Source organism: Ptychodera flava, chromosome 1 (genome assembly GCF_041260155.1).
Source record: "Ptychodera flava strain L36383 chromosome 1, AS_Pfla_20210202, whole genome shotgun sequence".
Taxonomy (NCBI): Eukaryota; Metazoa; Hemichordata; class Enteropneusta; family Ptychoderidae; genus Ptychodera; species Ptychodera flava.
Genome location: NC_091928.1, coordinates 61,866,203 through 61,881,737, shown reverse-complemented (window position 1 = coordinate 61,881,737; position 15,535 = coordinate 61,866,203). Strand labels below are relative to the sequence as shown.

General features: G+C 37.3%; 1 protein-coding gene across 1 annotated transcript in view; it reads right to left on the bottom strand.

Annotated features, from left to right (window-relative positions):
- LOC139142512 (protein sax-3-like) overlaps positions 1-8,818 on the bottom strand; it is a 101,033-nt gene extending 92,215 nt beyond the window's left edge. Inside the window, exon 1 of the mRNA XM_070712468.1 lies at positions 8,386-8,818. Within this exon, the coding sequence (XP_070568569.1) occupies positions 8,386-8,733 (348 nt within the window). The 5' untranslated portion in view covers positions 8,734-8,818. The remainder of the gene's footprint in view (positions 1-8,385) is intronic.
- Positions 8,819-15,535: the final 6,717 nt, after the last annotated feature.

Below are 15,535 nucleotides of genomic sequence, written 5' to 3'. Positions count from 1 at the left end.
GACATTAGACAACTTATAAGTTGTTCAAAATTAAAACATGAACAAACTCTTAAAATTTACAACCTACAAAATCATCATCTATGGTGGCCGTGCATTTTCATACGCTGCACCTAAACTATGGAATGCACTACCACTCAACATCAGAGAATCCCTAAACTTAGGAACTTTCAAAAGAAAATTGAAAACGCACAAGTCCTCCAGAGCATACAGTTAGCGATTGAGCGTCAGAGAGGAAAACACTGTTTTTGGAATGTTGGCGCTATATAAACTTTGCTGATTGATTGATTGATAATTACTCCAATGGCGCCCGAATGTTTATGTTATGTTTATGTGCTCGTGGCATAATTTCGAAATTACATCACAAGAGTTTTCCTATTGAAACTTATAGGCGGACTCCTTAGAGCAACACACATTTGGCCGACTCCCTAGAGCAACACACATTTGGCCGACTCCCTAGAGTAACACACAAGAATAAACTATAGAACGATACTGGTAAGTCAAATATTGCGGAAATGAAATTAGTTGAAGACTTTTCACAGAATAATTACAAAATAGGTTTGAAGCAGTTTTGTCATTGCACGTGCTGGTTATTGTAATCACGTAAATCTCTGATTACGATGAACTATCAATTATTGTCGTCGTTTGCACCGTAGCAGTATCGCTGTCACAGAATGATCCTCCAGCCTGGACACAACTGAATGATTAACGTCCGATGTTTTTTTTCCAATTACATTTCTGCTGATAATACCAAGTGATGCTATATTTGACACTTGGAAGAGGAATAAGAATTCACAATAGCCGCTATCCCTATGTTAACTCTATGGAGAAAAGTAAAATTATTGATTTCGAGAAACTAAGACGTTCAAATTTTTTCTTACACCAAGAGCTTTAAAACGAGCCCCCCACAAGGAGTAAATCACAAAAGAATGGTAAAAGTTTGAGAGTCTGAATGTCTGTACCCGAGGCGCGTTCTACCTTAAGCCCCCTACGTAATGTCACTGTTAACAATGTTTTCAGGTTTTTTGCTCACGTGTTGACACACGTGAGCATATGTCGCAGTGATGTCTGTCTGTCTGTGTGTCTGTGTGTCTGTCTGTCCGTCTGTCTGTCTGTGTACTCAATATCTCAAAAACGGCTCATTAGATCAGAATCAAATCTAGTACATAGATTCAATTAGCAAATGGCAAGAACTGATTAGTTTTTGGTGGGTGTGGCTTGTTTACTTTTTGCTCATTTGCATAATTAATGATTTTAGAAAAAACTGATATATATTGACAACGACTGCACACAATTTAACTCTTTGCACCCTGACCCCCTGGTACTCTATGACATCATCGGACATTTCTGTCCGAGCCGCGTTCAAAGGGTTAATGAGATTCGCTACAAATGTTGATCACACCAAGATATATCAGCTTTGAAAGATATAAAGGGGTGACGTGAAAGATAATTACTAATTTGCATGTTTAATGAAATTTCCTAATTAGGAGTATATATCTGGATTTACTCTATCAAAATTGACAAACATTGGTATGCATATTGAAGATACTATGATTTAACGTTATTGAAAGTCATTAAGCATTTTACTTCATCCAAATCCTAATTTGCATATTTAATGACCTTTTGAAATTAAGGCTATATTTTCGAAGTTACATGACCAAAATTGATGAAACTTGCTTTATACATTAAAGATACTATGATAGAATATGATTAAATGTCATTAAGCATTTTTACATCAGCCAATTCCTCATTTGCATATTTTATGAACTTTCCTAATTAGGGGTATTTATCTGAATTGACGAGACCAAAGTTGATGAAACTGGCTATGTACATTAAAGATACTATGATAGAACATTATTGAAAGTCATTAAGCATTTGAAGTTTAGCCAATTCCTTATTTGCATATTTAATGAACTTTTATAATCAGGGATATTTATCTGTGTTGACAAGACCAAAGTTGACGAAACTTGCTATGTACATTAAAGATACTATGATACGACATTATTGAAAGTCATTAAGCATTTTTACTTCATCCAGCTCCTAATTTGCATATTTAATGAATTTTTGAAATATATTTGAATTACATGACCAAAATTGATGAAACTTGCTGTGTACATTAAAGATACTATTATGTAGGCTAACTTTATTGAAGGGCATTAAGCATTTTTGCTTCAGCCAATTTCTAATTTGTGTATTTAATGAACTTTCCTAATTAGGGATATATACTTGGATTTATTTGATCAAAATTGGCATAACATGCTATGTACATTAATGATTAAACCAGGTTATATCAATATTGGAAGTCATTTCGCATTTAAGTTTTCATGTCAGCTAATTTATAGTTTGCATATCTAATGAGCTTTCAAAGTTTGGAATATATAGTTTGAAGGACTTCACCAAAGGTAATTACACTTACTATATAAAGTGGTGATACAATGACAGCAGTCAAAGAAATTAATATTTTTTTTTCAGCTAATTACATATTTGAATACTTAATGACCTATAGAGTTAATCTGTGGTGAATTATGTTCATTATGTTGATCATAATACTTTAAATGAAGTTGCAAACATGTGGCAAAGGTTCAAATTTACACATAACTGCAATATATAATGAAACACGTGAGCATTTACAGTTCATATCTGGTTCTTACATGTATCAGGTACAGCTCTTTGCTCTACTGCTCCCAGTGCTTTGAATTATCTATTACTCGGTTCATAAACATTGACTGCATAAATATGTCCCGCATTTTTAGTCTTAATAATCTTAATAATTCAGTTGTTAACAATAACAATGCACGTCATGCACTAACAGGTTGCATTGACAACCCAATACTGAATAATTAAAAACGCCAGAAGAAATCAGAGAACATACATTTAAGTTCATATATGAAACAAAAATAATAAATTGTGAAAATCATCAAATCTACAGTTTTTGTAACTTTAAAGTGTCAGTCGGCTGATTGGATAAGAACTGATTTGAACCAGTTGCTCTGTTATCTTATATATCGCGGTGTTACAGCGATTATTTCGATGAATATACTTGAATGATTTGATAATATGCTATATGGACATCATGTTGTATCACAAACGAATTTCACCAGTAGTAGTGCCATTACTATTTAATGTCCTTTAAATTCAACCCGTATGCTGACTTTTTTCCTCAGTTTTCGTGCTTCAACGGTGTCCTACCTAGCACAAGTATCGCGTATGACATTGCTACTTAGAAACACCATCATCGTCGCCGTCGTCGACCACCATAGTGGAAATGTACGATTTAGTTTCATGGAAAATCTGTTTAAAGTCCGATTTAGAGATTGGTTGATCTTTCACGCTTTCGTACTGCGGTTTTTTCTGCGGTCAGAGGGGAGGACTGCAGGAAAAAGATCGCTTGGCTGTGCATTGCACGCAATGCTAGGCTTTCTCACATGATACTGACATTGTGACGCCAATAACACGATTGGAACTAATTTGGGATAATTGGATGGTGAAGTAATGCCGATTTAATCTACAAATGTAATCTCATCTGCTTTTCTTTTTACATTACACACTTGTTTTTATGTGTAATTTGTAATATTGCAACATTCAGCTATACGGCGCCTTACACTTTTGAGAACTTTGGAACTAATTTGGGATAATTGGATGGTGAAGTAATGCCGATTTAATCTACAAATGTAATCTCATCTGCTTTTCTTTTTACATTACACACTTGTTTTTATGTGTAATTTGTAATATTGCAACATTCAGCTATACGGCGCCTTACACTTTTGAGAACTTTGAAAAATATGAAAATCCAATTATCCAAAATTAGTTCCAATCGTGTTCAATTTAGGTTGCACTTGAAGTTAGTCAAAATGACGATAATATATTTTATTTCTAAATATAATCACGAGGTGAACCAAACTCTGCCGTGATGATATCGCCATACCAATATACTGATAACATTGACATCCATGAAATCCTTAAAACAAACATACTTTGTTTAATAAGAATTACTGCTTGATGAAATTAAATGTTGTCGCATATTTTTTCAAATGTGTAGATTCCAACAGAGGAAAAAGTCTACTGACATATTACATACTGCAAACAGTACCCTATGTGGAATGCGTTTGTTGACAACAGCAGTACTTTTGAAAACGTGTTTTGATAGGGCAGAACCAGAGCAGTTTCTATGGCCGGATATCATACACACGGTATTCATTTGATATGAACGCATATCAAATCGAAATGATTTCCATGTGTGGGCAATTATTCAAATACAGTCCCACATCCTGGTAATTTCTAACCTGTACGGTGAGTCACTGTCCAACAGTCTGCTAACTTCTACGGTAAGTCACAGTCCTACACTCTGGTAAAACCTGTACGGTCAGTGACAGTCCTACACTCTGGTAACTTCAAACCTGTACGGTCAGTGACAGTCCTACACTCTGGTAACTTCAAACGTGTACGGTCAGTCACAGTCCTACACTCTGGTAACTTCTCCAGTAACAGTCCTACACTCTGGTAACTTCTAACCTCTACGGTCAGTCACAGTCCTACACTCTGGTAACTTCAAACCTGTACGGTCAGTCACAGTCCTACACTCTGGTAACTTCTACAGTAACAGTCCTACACTCTGGTAACTTCTAACCTCTACGGTCAGTCACAGTCCTACACGCTGGTATCTTCTAACCTGTACGGTCAGTTATCATCGACGACCATTGTGTATCTTAATAATCGCCTAGGCCTGACATTCCAATGCTACTTGACTGTTATCGTAAGTTTTGGGTTTTTGTGGTGTCCATGGTAAGCAAAATATAGTAATTTTATGCTAGCTCTACAATAATTTGTTCCCTGCACGTGATGAGCAAACTCGAAAATAAACGTCTAGCAACAAAATCCAGTTTCAACATTCTACTTTCAGGTGCAGCCAACGAAGAATGCACTTTTAAAAAGGTCCTTACTATGATAAGATATATTGTGCATGACAAATAATGTGAACTGATTAATTTTAAGTCAAGAGGGTAATTAATTAGCTGTTCGTAATTTGCCCTCCCACAGAAAATTTTTCGACTTACCCTCCCACACTCAAACTTCATTTTTACCCACTCTCCACTTAATTTTGCCTGTTTCCCCTCCCCACTGAATTTTTGAAGCTCCCTCGCCCTGTGGCGAAAAAAAAACTTGCCAATTTCCCCTGCTCTGGAAACAATTCCCAACAAAAAGTTTTTTCGCCAAGCCTTGTCCCCAGGACAATCAACCGATATCTGCCCTGCCCTACAAAAAAACCCCTAAAATTTGCTCCCCTACCACCTAAAAACATGTCCCCTGCCCTAGCAAAATTAAAATTTACCCTGCCCTCAAAAATTGCTCCTTGAATAGCTTTTTCGATGAATAGCTCCGTTGGCTGCACCTGTACTTTCTATGGTTTGAAGAATAAGTTTTACAACTTCGAAGTTGCCGCTCTAAGTTGTGTGTATGTTCCTTACTGGTGGAACTGTAATCAGAACAATAGCACGAGTACCCTGTCTAATTTAACGACATAATATACCTTCTATTAAAACAATATCACCACCATTATTGCCGTTTAGTTTCACCCTCAAAATAATAAACTATTATGTCCGACTCATGAATTTAACTAATTTAGAATTACTAAAATGGCAGGGGTTGAAATACTGACACTCAAAAAAGTGATTAAAATCATAAGCAAAATTAAAATGCTTTTTATTGAAAATGTGAGAATTTTATTGCCAAAAGAAACACTCATTTTGTAAACTAGTATTTAAAGAATATAATTTGAAAATTTCAGAAAATTTGACCCGGCTAGAGCGGAAATAAGCCTGGAAGTCTTGAAATTGAGAAAAAAGCGAATCCAGGAAATCAGCTGATTTGCATAAATTTGCATAAACTTACACTTCTTTCTCTCTCAAATTTACTACTGCTTGATAAGCTAAATGATGAACCCAACCGATGGGTTGACAAATAACTTAAAATTAAAAATAATCTTTGCAAAAAAGTGATTTGTAGCAAAATGTGCTGTGTTACGTGCAGCTCTACCTTAATTAGGCCAAGAAAAAAATAAAAAGTTTGTTTCTCGTCCTCGCGCGCGTCAATTCAGATCCACCGCGTCAACTTTTTTTCTGCTCATATGAGGAAATAAAATGGAAAAAACGCAATAATACGTGACGATAGTGCGTAACACAGTGCTGTTATAAAACAAAACTTTAAACAAAACTAATACAAACATTCCATTCAGAACTGTACACATATGTAACTGTCAAAACTGCATTGCTGCACTAAAAGTGAAACCACAGAACTGTTGCTATAAAGAAACAACACTGCTGTGCATGTATCTCTGCGTGCATTCTTATGTTAATTTCATGTTTTTGCGCGTTCTTGTTGGTTGAAAGATAACAAAATTTGAGATTGCAATATGTCTAGAATAAGAAACAAACTTTTTTATTTTTCTTGGCCTTATGTATAATTTAATACCCATAGCAAGTTCAACAAAACTTTGGACATCAGAGAGAAAGAGTTCTCGGAATTATTTTATTGTTTTGTATGTTCAAGTGTGCTCATTGGCAGTCAACCCGCAGCTAGAAGCCTTTGATTAATCCTCCAATTATTGAAGAGTTTTACCCTCGTCGTTGCATTGAAGTCTATGGCTGTGTTTCTGTACGGAGGTTTATGGCTATGTTGGAGGTCTATGGCTGCTTTGAAGTAGCAAGCGGCTCTCTCGGCTAATGTTCTGCCACGGTCCCTCCACACAATTCTGTCTTCCTCTCCACACGCGATACATCATTCCATCCTTACCCTCCACACAAAATACACCAATCTGGCTTTCCCCTGTCTGTCTTTCTTTCTTGGGAAGTAACCGACCCGTGCGAGCGCGCGGAAGATGGTCTTCCCCCCCCCCCACAATATACATTATTTCCTATTTCCCCTACACGTCAAATATACATTCTTCTTCTTTCTCCACAAAAAATTGGTGGGGAAAGCACGTATTACTGCACTGACTGCTGATAACTTTGCCCATCAGTACGCATGCCTGGACTCTGTGACGACAGAAGTTTCTATCCAGGTCAATATACTTATTCGAACTATAAAAGTCGTTCGTTTTATGGACGACCTGTGTTATGTACTGTCACACATCTTTTACAATTCCCTAATCCATTGCCACACACGTGTCGCCGCCTTGTATTGTCAAACCAAAACGTAATCTTAGTTTTGTTTCATTCTATTCAAACGCGCTATTCAATTACCCAGGATTATTCTGTCAACTAGCTCGGGGGGCCAAACGACGCGGTGCATATATCGCCCATTACACTGAGCTGAGTCCGATGCTATTAAACCTCCTGAAACAACATCGCCTAGCAGAAGCGAACTATATTGTTTGTACGTACTGTGGATTTAGTTTGATGCTATGCAGTGTACGGCACGTACAGGAAACACGTTGCTTTTCCCCCGTTCGCCTTCTCCATACATATTAAAGCATAGTATCTCGTTCATGTCTTAAGTCACACAAGTCTGTGAATAACCAGTTATGTAATACACTAAAGAATTGTACCATGTCTTCGTCAATTACTTGTCAATCGTTTCCCATTCAGAATAAACCTTCGCCAGCCAAGAGGCGTCTATTGAAGCTTCTCAAAATTCACCATCACAATTTGCTATTATTTGCTCCTTAAGAACACCGACTTGAGGGGAGCAGCAAATATTTGGAAGCTGTCGAGGAGCTGGAGAGATGATCTTTATACTTGAACAGACAGGAGATTTGGAACAGACGTGAAAGCCGCGATGACTTTATCACTATAAATGCATGTATCATGATCAGCGTTGTCACGTCCTAATCGGTAACATGATCAGCCCAATCTCGTTTGTATCTCCCACTAACTGTGCTCGCCACTTTGTTATTTGGGCCAATGCCATCTACTGGCAGTATGAAAGAGTGTCTTGTAACTTCTCTTTTCAACCCAACATTATAGTTTCAAGGATTTAATTTTGGCTTGACTGTCGTGTAAAAGTGTTTGTATTTGGCCTTAGGTGTCACTGGAGGCCGATAGTTCCCAACTTTTCCGTAATAAGGATTTGAAAAAAACATTTGGAAATACTTAAAGCGGCATGTTGGGAGTTAACCTACAGAAAGGCTGGTACCGGAATGTCTGCTGTAAACACGCTCTTGAAATCTCTGAAAAACTCCATGAAAACCCAGAGTACAGAGAGAAGAGTAAACATGAACCGAGGGGCTTTTTAGTGTTGGGACTCAACGTACAAATTCTTGTTCTTTACTTTGTATAATAGCTACTGGATTTTCACCTACGATGGCACACCGTGATACCTTGTAATGAGCCATTGTTTTATCATGGAAAAACAACTTATAAATCAAGTCAAGGAAGAAATACTGGTATTTACCTTAACACACAATTCCCTACAAGGTGGTAATGGCTTCAATTTTTTCTTACGTGGGCATTCTGGTAGATATGCGGAGCATATAAAGAGATTAGCGTACGGAGAACAGTCCGTTTTGATGAGTGCCATGTGATTTGCCAGTTCCTCGTCGACTTCTTCTAAGCTGCTATGCCCCATTATATTTGGTAGACGGGTATTGTTATATGGCAAGTTGCCTGGATAACATATCGGCGTTTGAATTTGTTCACACTTTCCATTTTTCTTGCGTTTCTTGTTCTTATCCTTCCTTTTCCCGGCTAGGCTGCAAGCTAGGAGCGCTAAGCAAATGACCAGTAGCAGAGATATCTTCATTTTGCTTGGTCGTTGACGGCTTTCCACAGCTGTACTGGGTTCCGATATCACATCAAACTGTGCTGTGAGACCCCTGTGACCGCTACATTTATCAGTAGGGGTGGAAGCATTACCCTCAATAATAGGGGGATATTTTGACAAAGACAATAAAAAGTCTATTTTTTTGACACCGAATGCAAGTGCAGAAGAAAGTGAACATACAAAGTGAAAAGAAAGACTAGATTTCCCGAAACTTGTCCTCGTTCTTGTCAAGGATGTAAGCGATAATTCTCTCAAGACCCTGTTTGCAATGGACATAGATTTGTGTTTTGACCTATGCCCTACCAAGACATATCTTGTTTGCTGTTGTCTTGTTAAATTTCATACACTGGTGTGAGGGAAGCAATTATGTCCGTTCGAATTCCATAAACATTTACTACATGAATCTCGGATTAACCCCAGTTGAGACCTATAATCATAAGATCCTGAACCATTCCAACGCCAAGTCACTGATATTCTGAAAACAATCTTTTCCTAATTTCTCGCGTATTTGTCTCTTCAAAGGAAAAGTGGTGTGTATGTAATTGTAAGTAAGTTATTCTCGGTTTTATTAATTCCGTTACACTGTACGTTAGAAATTTGTATAGTATACATTAATGTTAATTTTCAAATTGCAAAACGATTTGTAGACAGCACACCTTCACAAATATCTGCATACACATCGCCACGGACCTTCAAACATTTGACGAAATTGTTTTTGAACGTGTCATCAGAGTAATTCATCTCTATATAGTGTTAATCTGTTTTGACAGTGTATCTATTGGGTCAGTCAAGGAGAGTATACAGTCTAGAGGTTTTTATTCAGCTTATAAACTGAGGCAGACGATTGGGCAAAGTACGTACAACAAATCTTATGATCTATTAAGCAAACAATACTTGGTTTATCTAAGCTCTTCAGTCACGTGACGTGTTTTGGTCTTGGTCACTTCACTGAGTTATGGTAGTCTTATCGACGTAGAGTTTGCCTTTGAAGTATTGCCATCAGTTATAGAGTTTTCCAACCCTCCCATGCCAAACAACATTTAGATTGGGGAGAACCATGATTTCAATGGGTGGGGTTAAAGCAAATGGCTGTGCCAGCATTGTTTTCTCAATCCTGCATCAAATAACTTTTCCGTGTGCAGAAATAATGCAATTTTTTCTCGGTAAACAGTTTTTTTAACTTGCGGTTCATAATTCTACCTACATGTCACTTTTTCAAATCCGTATCTATAAGTAGCAATAAAGAGCAGTTTCCAATGTGTAATTCTGCATGGTAATTGGTAAAAATCCATTCAAAGCTGACTCCGGCTCATCTAGGGAGTGTTATCCCATTGAATTCCTTTCCTTCATGCTGCCATCATATAACCGGGAGCCGAAAGAAAAAGTCTTGCATGTGTAGACAGTGTGATCAATTCCAGTGTGTTCAGCTATCAATGCAATAAAGTTTTCAGTAAGATTGACGGTGACTGTAGCCCAATAGTGGTTAAACAACAGTGCAGTAGTTTGATAGAAATTACGTGATGGTGCAGTTGTCAGATTCAGTACTTGTACAGTTGTCAGATTCAGCACTTGTACAGCTGTCAGATTCAGTACTTGTACAGTTGTCAGATTCAGTACTTGTACAGTTGTCAGATTCAGTACTTGTACAGTTGTCAGATTCAGTACCTGTACAGTTGTCAGATTCAGTACTTGTACAGTTGTCAGATTCAGTACTTGTACAGTTGTCAGATTCAGTACTTGTACAGTTGTCAGATTCAGTACTTGTACAGTTGTCAGATTCAGTACTTGTACAGTTGTCAGATTCAGTACTAGTACAGTTGTCAGATTCAGTACTAGTACAGTTGTCAGATTCAGTACTAGTACAGTTGTCAGATTCAGTACTTGTACAGTTGTCAGATTCAGTACTAGTACAGTTGTCAGATTCAGTACTAGTACAGTTGTCAGATTCAGTACTTGTACAGTTGTCAGATTCAGTACTTGTACAGTTGTTTTTCATCAAGTCAGTACAGTCAACTCATTTCTAAGAGTTCTCAGGAAAGGCATCATTGGTTGCCCCAAAACAGAACTTGCATTTATATTAAATTTGTCGTATTTTCATTTTTAGAAAAATACGTTTTCGTTCACTTTTAAAAACATAAACACAGGAGTGTATTTGGTGAACAATATGTTGCTTTACAAACATTTTATCGTGTCAAGAGTTTTAATTTTTTTTTCACTTTTTACAGAGCAAGTTAAAAAGTCTCCTTTTATTTAAATACTGATTGTGTGAATGCCTATTGCAAATAAACCCAGATTATTTTTTTCAGGTTCTGTCATTGCAAGAAAAACATTTTGTACAATGAATTAAATCAGGTTTTTATATCATGAATGTTGGCAAAAATAAGACGCCGTACGCGATGCAATGGATGAGAATGCGGGAAAATTAGATTTTCCAGTTTGTTGATTTTAGCACAGTGTCGACATTTGTTTCATTTACTTCTGTCTGTTGGAACAATTTATTTTCGTCCAGCCATTACACGCTCAATTTGTTTTTTGAGGTTTTTTTGGCCCCTTTCCCTTGCCTCTTTACCTTTCCCTTGCCGATATTTTTTCCCTATAGCACTCTCATGAAATCATCTGTTCTCCCCTTATGATATTAAGATAATGCTTCCCTGCATTGAACTTTTTCACGCCGCTAATCCTTATAAGACAACGGTAAGCTTATTTACCAACTCCAGCACGCCTTGATTAGAATGAATACTAAGGTCTATAGACATGGTGCAATCACAGGCGGCCCAAAATTATTAATAAGCTTATTATCGAGTTTTTCTCAGTTTTCTCTATCAGTTCCTCTCCTTTTCTTCAAGCTCTGACTGATCGTTGTAAATAAAAATAAATGACTATATAGCCTAACCTAGCCTCTTGACTCTTTATTTATTTTACACCCCATTACAAGTCAACACAACTAATTATGCTAATCTGTGGACTTATCAAGGGTTGGTCAACATAGAGATGTAAATGAAAAAGAAGTTTCAGTAATCTTTCCTATCTTCTCGATGTTGACCGACCCACTAATTAATTACAAGATGTGTGTATATGAGAGATAAACGTCCTTGTAATGGGGTGTTAAATGAATAAAGAGTCAAGAGGCTAAGTTAGGCTACAGTCATTTATTTTTATTAACTACGATCAGTCATAGCATGAAGCAAAGGAGAAGAACTGATAGAGAAAACTGAGAAAAACTCAATGATAAGCTTATTAATAGTTTTTGGGCCGCCTGTGGTGCAATGGGTGTCTTGAACCAAGCCTCCAATTTCTGGTCTCCGTTTTATGTCTAATATGCCGTCAAGTTAGCAAGCTATCGTCCCATTCCAATTCTACTGTCAAATCAATCGCGATAGAAAACAACACCACGAAGACAACCCTCTCTGTACATGAACGCAGGGAGATACGAAGTTTATCATGTTCATAGAATTCAGTAAGACACGCTTTATTTGTCTTAATTACATGACGTCACAAACTTAGTGATTTGAGCTGTCTAATACCGCGTTGTGGGAGCATAATTGTGAAATGGTATCGATTAACATGGAGAATCTCTTGCAGTAGTAATCTGTAAATCTGAATATATTCTGTAATATGCCTTGTTTGCTTTATTCTGGAATGTGAAAATATTTACATTAGAGTTAAATTACGATGGATAGATGTCCCGTCATAAAATCATTTACGAGTCAAGTTACCGTGGTCGTTGGTTGTGTGTTGAAATGTTCACTTAATGCAGTACGAGGTCAAAGGTCATACACTTGATGAGTTGATTTATGTGAATCTCTGGCAGTAAGGAAGACTCCGTGTGCGTAAATCACTTGAACAGAGAGTGAAGAATCACTGCTACGCTAGGATCACGTTCCCTCCTGAAACCAACATACACACAGACGACAGCGCTTGGTGAAAAACTATGACGAGGAAACGAATTTGAAATCACATGAAAGTTACTTGTGAGGACGTCGAAAAGCCCTCCGCGTCGACCACAGAATAAACCTAGTTGTTACCGAGACCGACCAGGGTACCGACCGGGGAACCGATGGAAGAATCACAAATGAAGATAAATGTGTGTGTTTTGTTTTTTTGTTGCAAGTAATTCGTGGTATGCAGTTTGTTCTATTGAAGTCCACGACTGTTGCTATAGCAACATCATGATGTCAATGATTAATGAAAGCAGACAAATAGCAATGTGACATATAGCCGGACATCTGGCAGTAGGAGCTGAGGAGATATTGGCTGGGCCAAATAAAATATGTGACAGCATTTCCTGTAACATTCATCGAGAAGAACAGCAAACGTCAGATAGATCGACCGGAACTCTACTGTTTTTAATATAATTTCCAAATAGTGTCAAAATGTTTGGTTGATATGCAAGACAGACACTCCTATTTGGAGCAACTTTGTGTTTATACTGCAAAGTATTTCTGCATCCAACCCCTCCCCACCCTGAAGATACTGAGTTTACGTTGAAAGAATGGGTAGCGAAAATTATCATCAGTAACATCCAAAACTGTAGTTAATAAATTTTGTACAGATACCTTGTTGAGTCATCTTTCCAGCAAATTAGCTATCATGTCAATTTGAAAACCAGATCTCGTCGAAATTCTCGTAATTTTTTAACGGCTTGGTGACTTTACCCTTAGAAACAACTACTAATTATGACACTTAAACATACACTACACATAATATATAAAAAAACCATAATCTGAATAAAAAACGGGCTCGAATTCCACTTGCATTTATTTCGAAATTAGTTGAAGTTAATTGCTACAAACATTTCAAAATGAAGGTCTCTTAGATAGCAACAAGTTAATGTCCATTTTCTTGCCATCAGTTTACTTTGCTACCATTCAGCTATGAAAATGTTGTTTCCAAACTCAGCTCTGCAAACTTTAAAAGTAGCTTGCTGTGTTCCTTTGTCATGCCATATGTTGCAATTTGGGACCAAAAGAATTACCAAATCCAATCGAAAATAACTTAACTACTAGTATTGCCACGGAATGCAGTGTTTGTCTCGAGTCGGAACGAACAAACGAGACGTCTGGAAGTACTAGTTTTCCAATTGAAAGAAGCTTGAATCGCTGCGAAAAAAACCATTCAAACTATCTTAGGCCACAACGAATAAAATTGATGGCCGGTTTTGCTCTCCATGGTAAAAATCAGGAACTGAAAATGAGGCAAGTGGTAGGAAAGGGTACACTCTGAGACAGCTGGACCTGTTCAAATCCATCCAAACTGATTTTAGTGCATGCGCATTAGACTCGTACACTTTACACAGCCATTCACAAAAAGACATCGTACTTTTGTGTCGGATCAGTTTGGGACCAAATACTTTATAATTTCCCGTTCCATGTGTAATCAAGTGTCGTAATACATGTGTAATCAAGTGTCGTAATACTAGAACATGGCAAATGTGCAGTCCGTTTATTGTTCACATTTACCATCCTTTGCAATTCTCTGTACCAGCATGCTTCTCTGCGCCGTGGATTACACAGTGATAACTAACGGAATTGGCACCAGTTGTCTCATAGACACCTCTTTGAAATGTTCCATGGCCTACAATCCGTCCTGCATGTCTACGCACCATGCATCTGCATCTTCCAGACCTGTATGAATCGCGATGATTTGCGACCCATTCCGAATGAACAGCCCTTGCAAGGTTGGCAGCTAGGAAAGAGACATGGTGCCAGACTAGCTGTTGTTGTGGGACATGACCTTGATGAGAAATTACTTATCCGCTTTCCTGTTTCTTGAGTGCAAAACATGAGCTGATGTCTGTATAGCTGTACGGAGCATTTGAACCCCGACGGGCAAATTTTTTAATCCCTGTGGGCGTAGGCACTTCGTGGTAACTCTGTTGGCGTACTGACATGGCAGATGACATCGTTGGATTGGTGTAGATAAGGTTGAACATGTTCAAAATAAATCAATTTATTATTAATTAATTAATTAATTAATTAATTTATTTAATACATAAAGGTCACTTCTCAGAGTGCAGTAAGTCAGCAACTATTGCAGATCACGCATATTTAAATATAAGAGTTTTAAACTTAATATTTGCTATTATTCTTCGGAACATACAGAACTATGCAAACTTTCCTATCTTTAAGTTTCTTATATACCTGTGTTAAGTCTGTGCAGATATTGTTCTTATGTAACTCAAACCCACTAAATGTCCAGCGTAGTAAACGGGTTGACCTTAAGCTTCCTTTCGGTTGCCCCTTCCAGAATAAGTGTTAGTGAACACACTCCTTTTATTCCACGTGTTTCAGGCACTTACAACAAGATATATGACGATTAAGTTCCAGTATTGATATTTTTCGACAAATTTAGTCTTTAATCTGGCATTTTGGATCACTTTTATTCACGATTTGCACGTTCCATGGTAATTTTCCTTTTTCGTCAAGTGTATGTTTGTGTGTAATCGTATGCATTTTCTATGTTCTGCAGGGCGGTTTACCACTGAGAAGGAAAGCTGTGCTTCAATTTGGAATTCACTTCACACTGTTAGTCATCGAATAAATAAATAACAAATAAGAAACACAGTTTTGAATCATTTACTGTGTTTTCTTTCTTTTGGTCGACTGCTTTTCACAAACTCTTTCACAAGATTAGCCTATAGTTAGGATTATTGTACTTCTGCATTTGAGTGTGAAATTTGTTGTTTTAGTCTATGACGAACAATGGAGGAAATTGGCGTGTTATATGCTGGAAGTGAAAGAAATTAAATATAGTTACATCCCAAAGGTAGTTGACGGTAGAT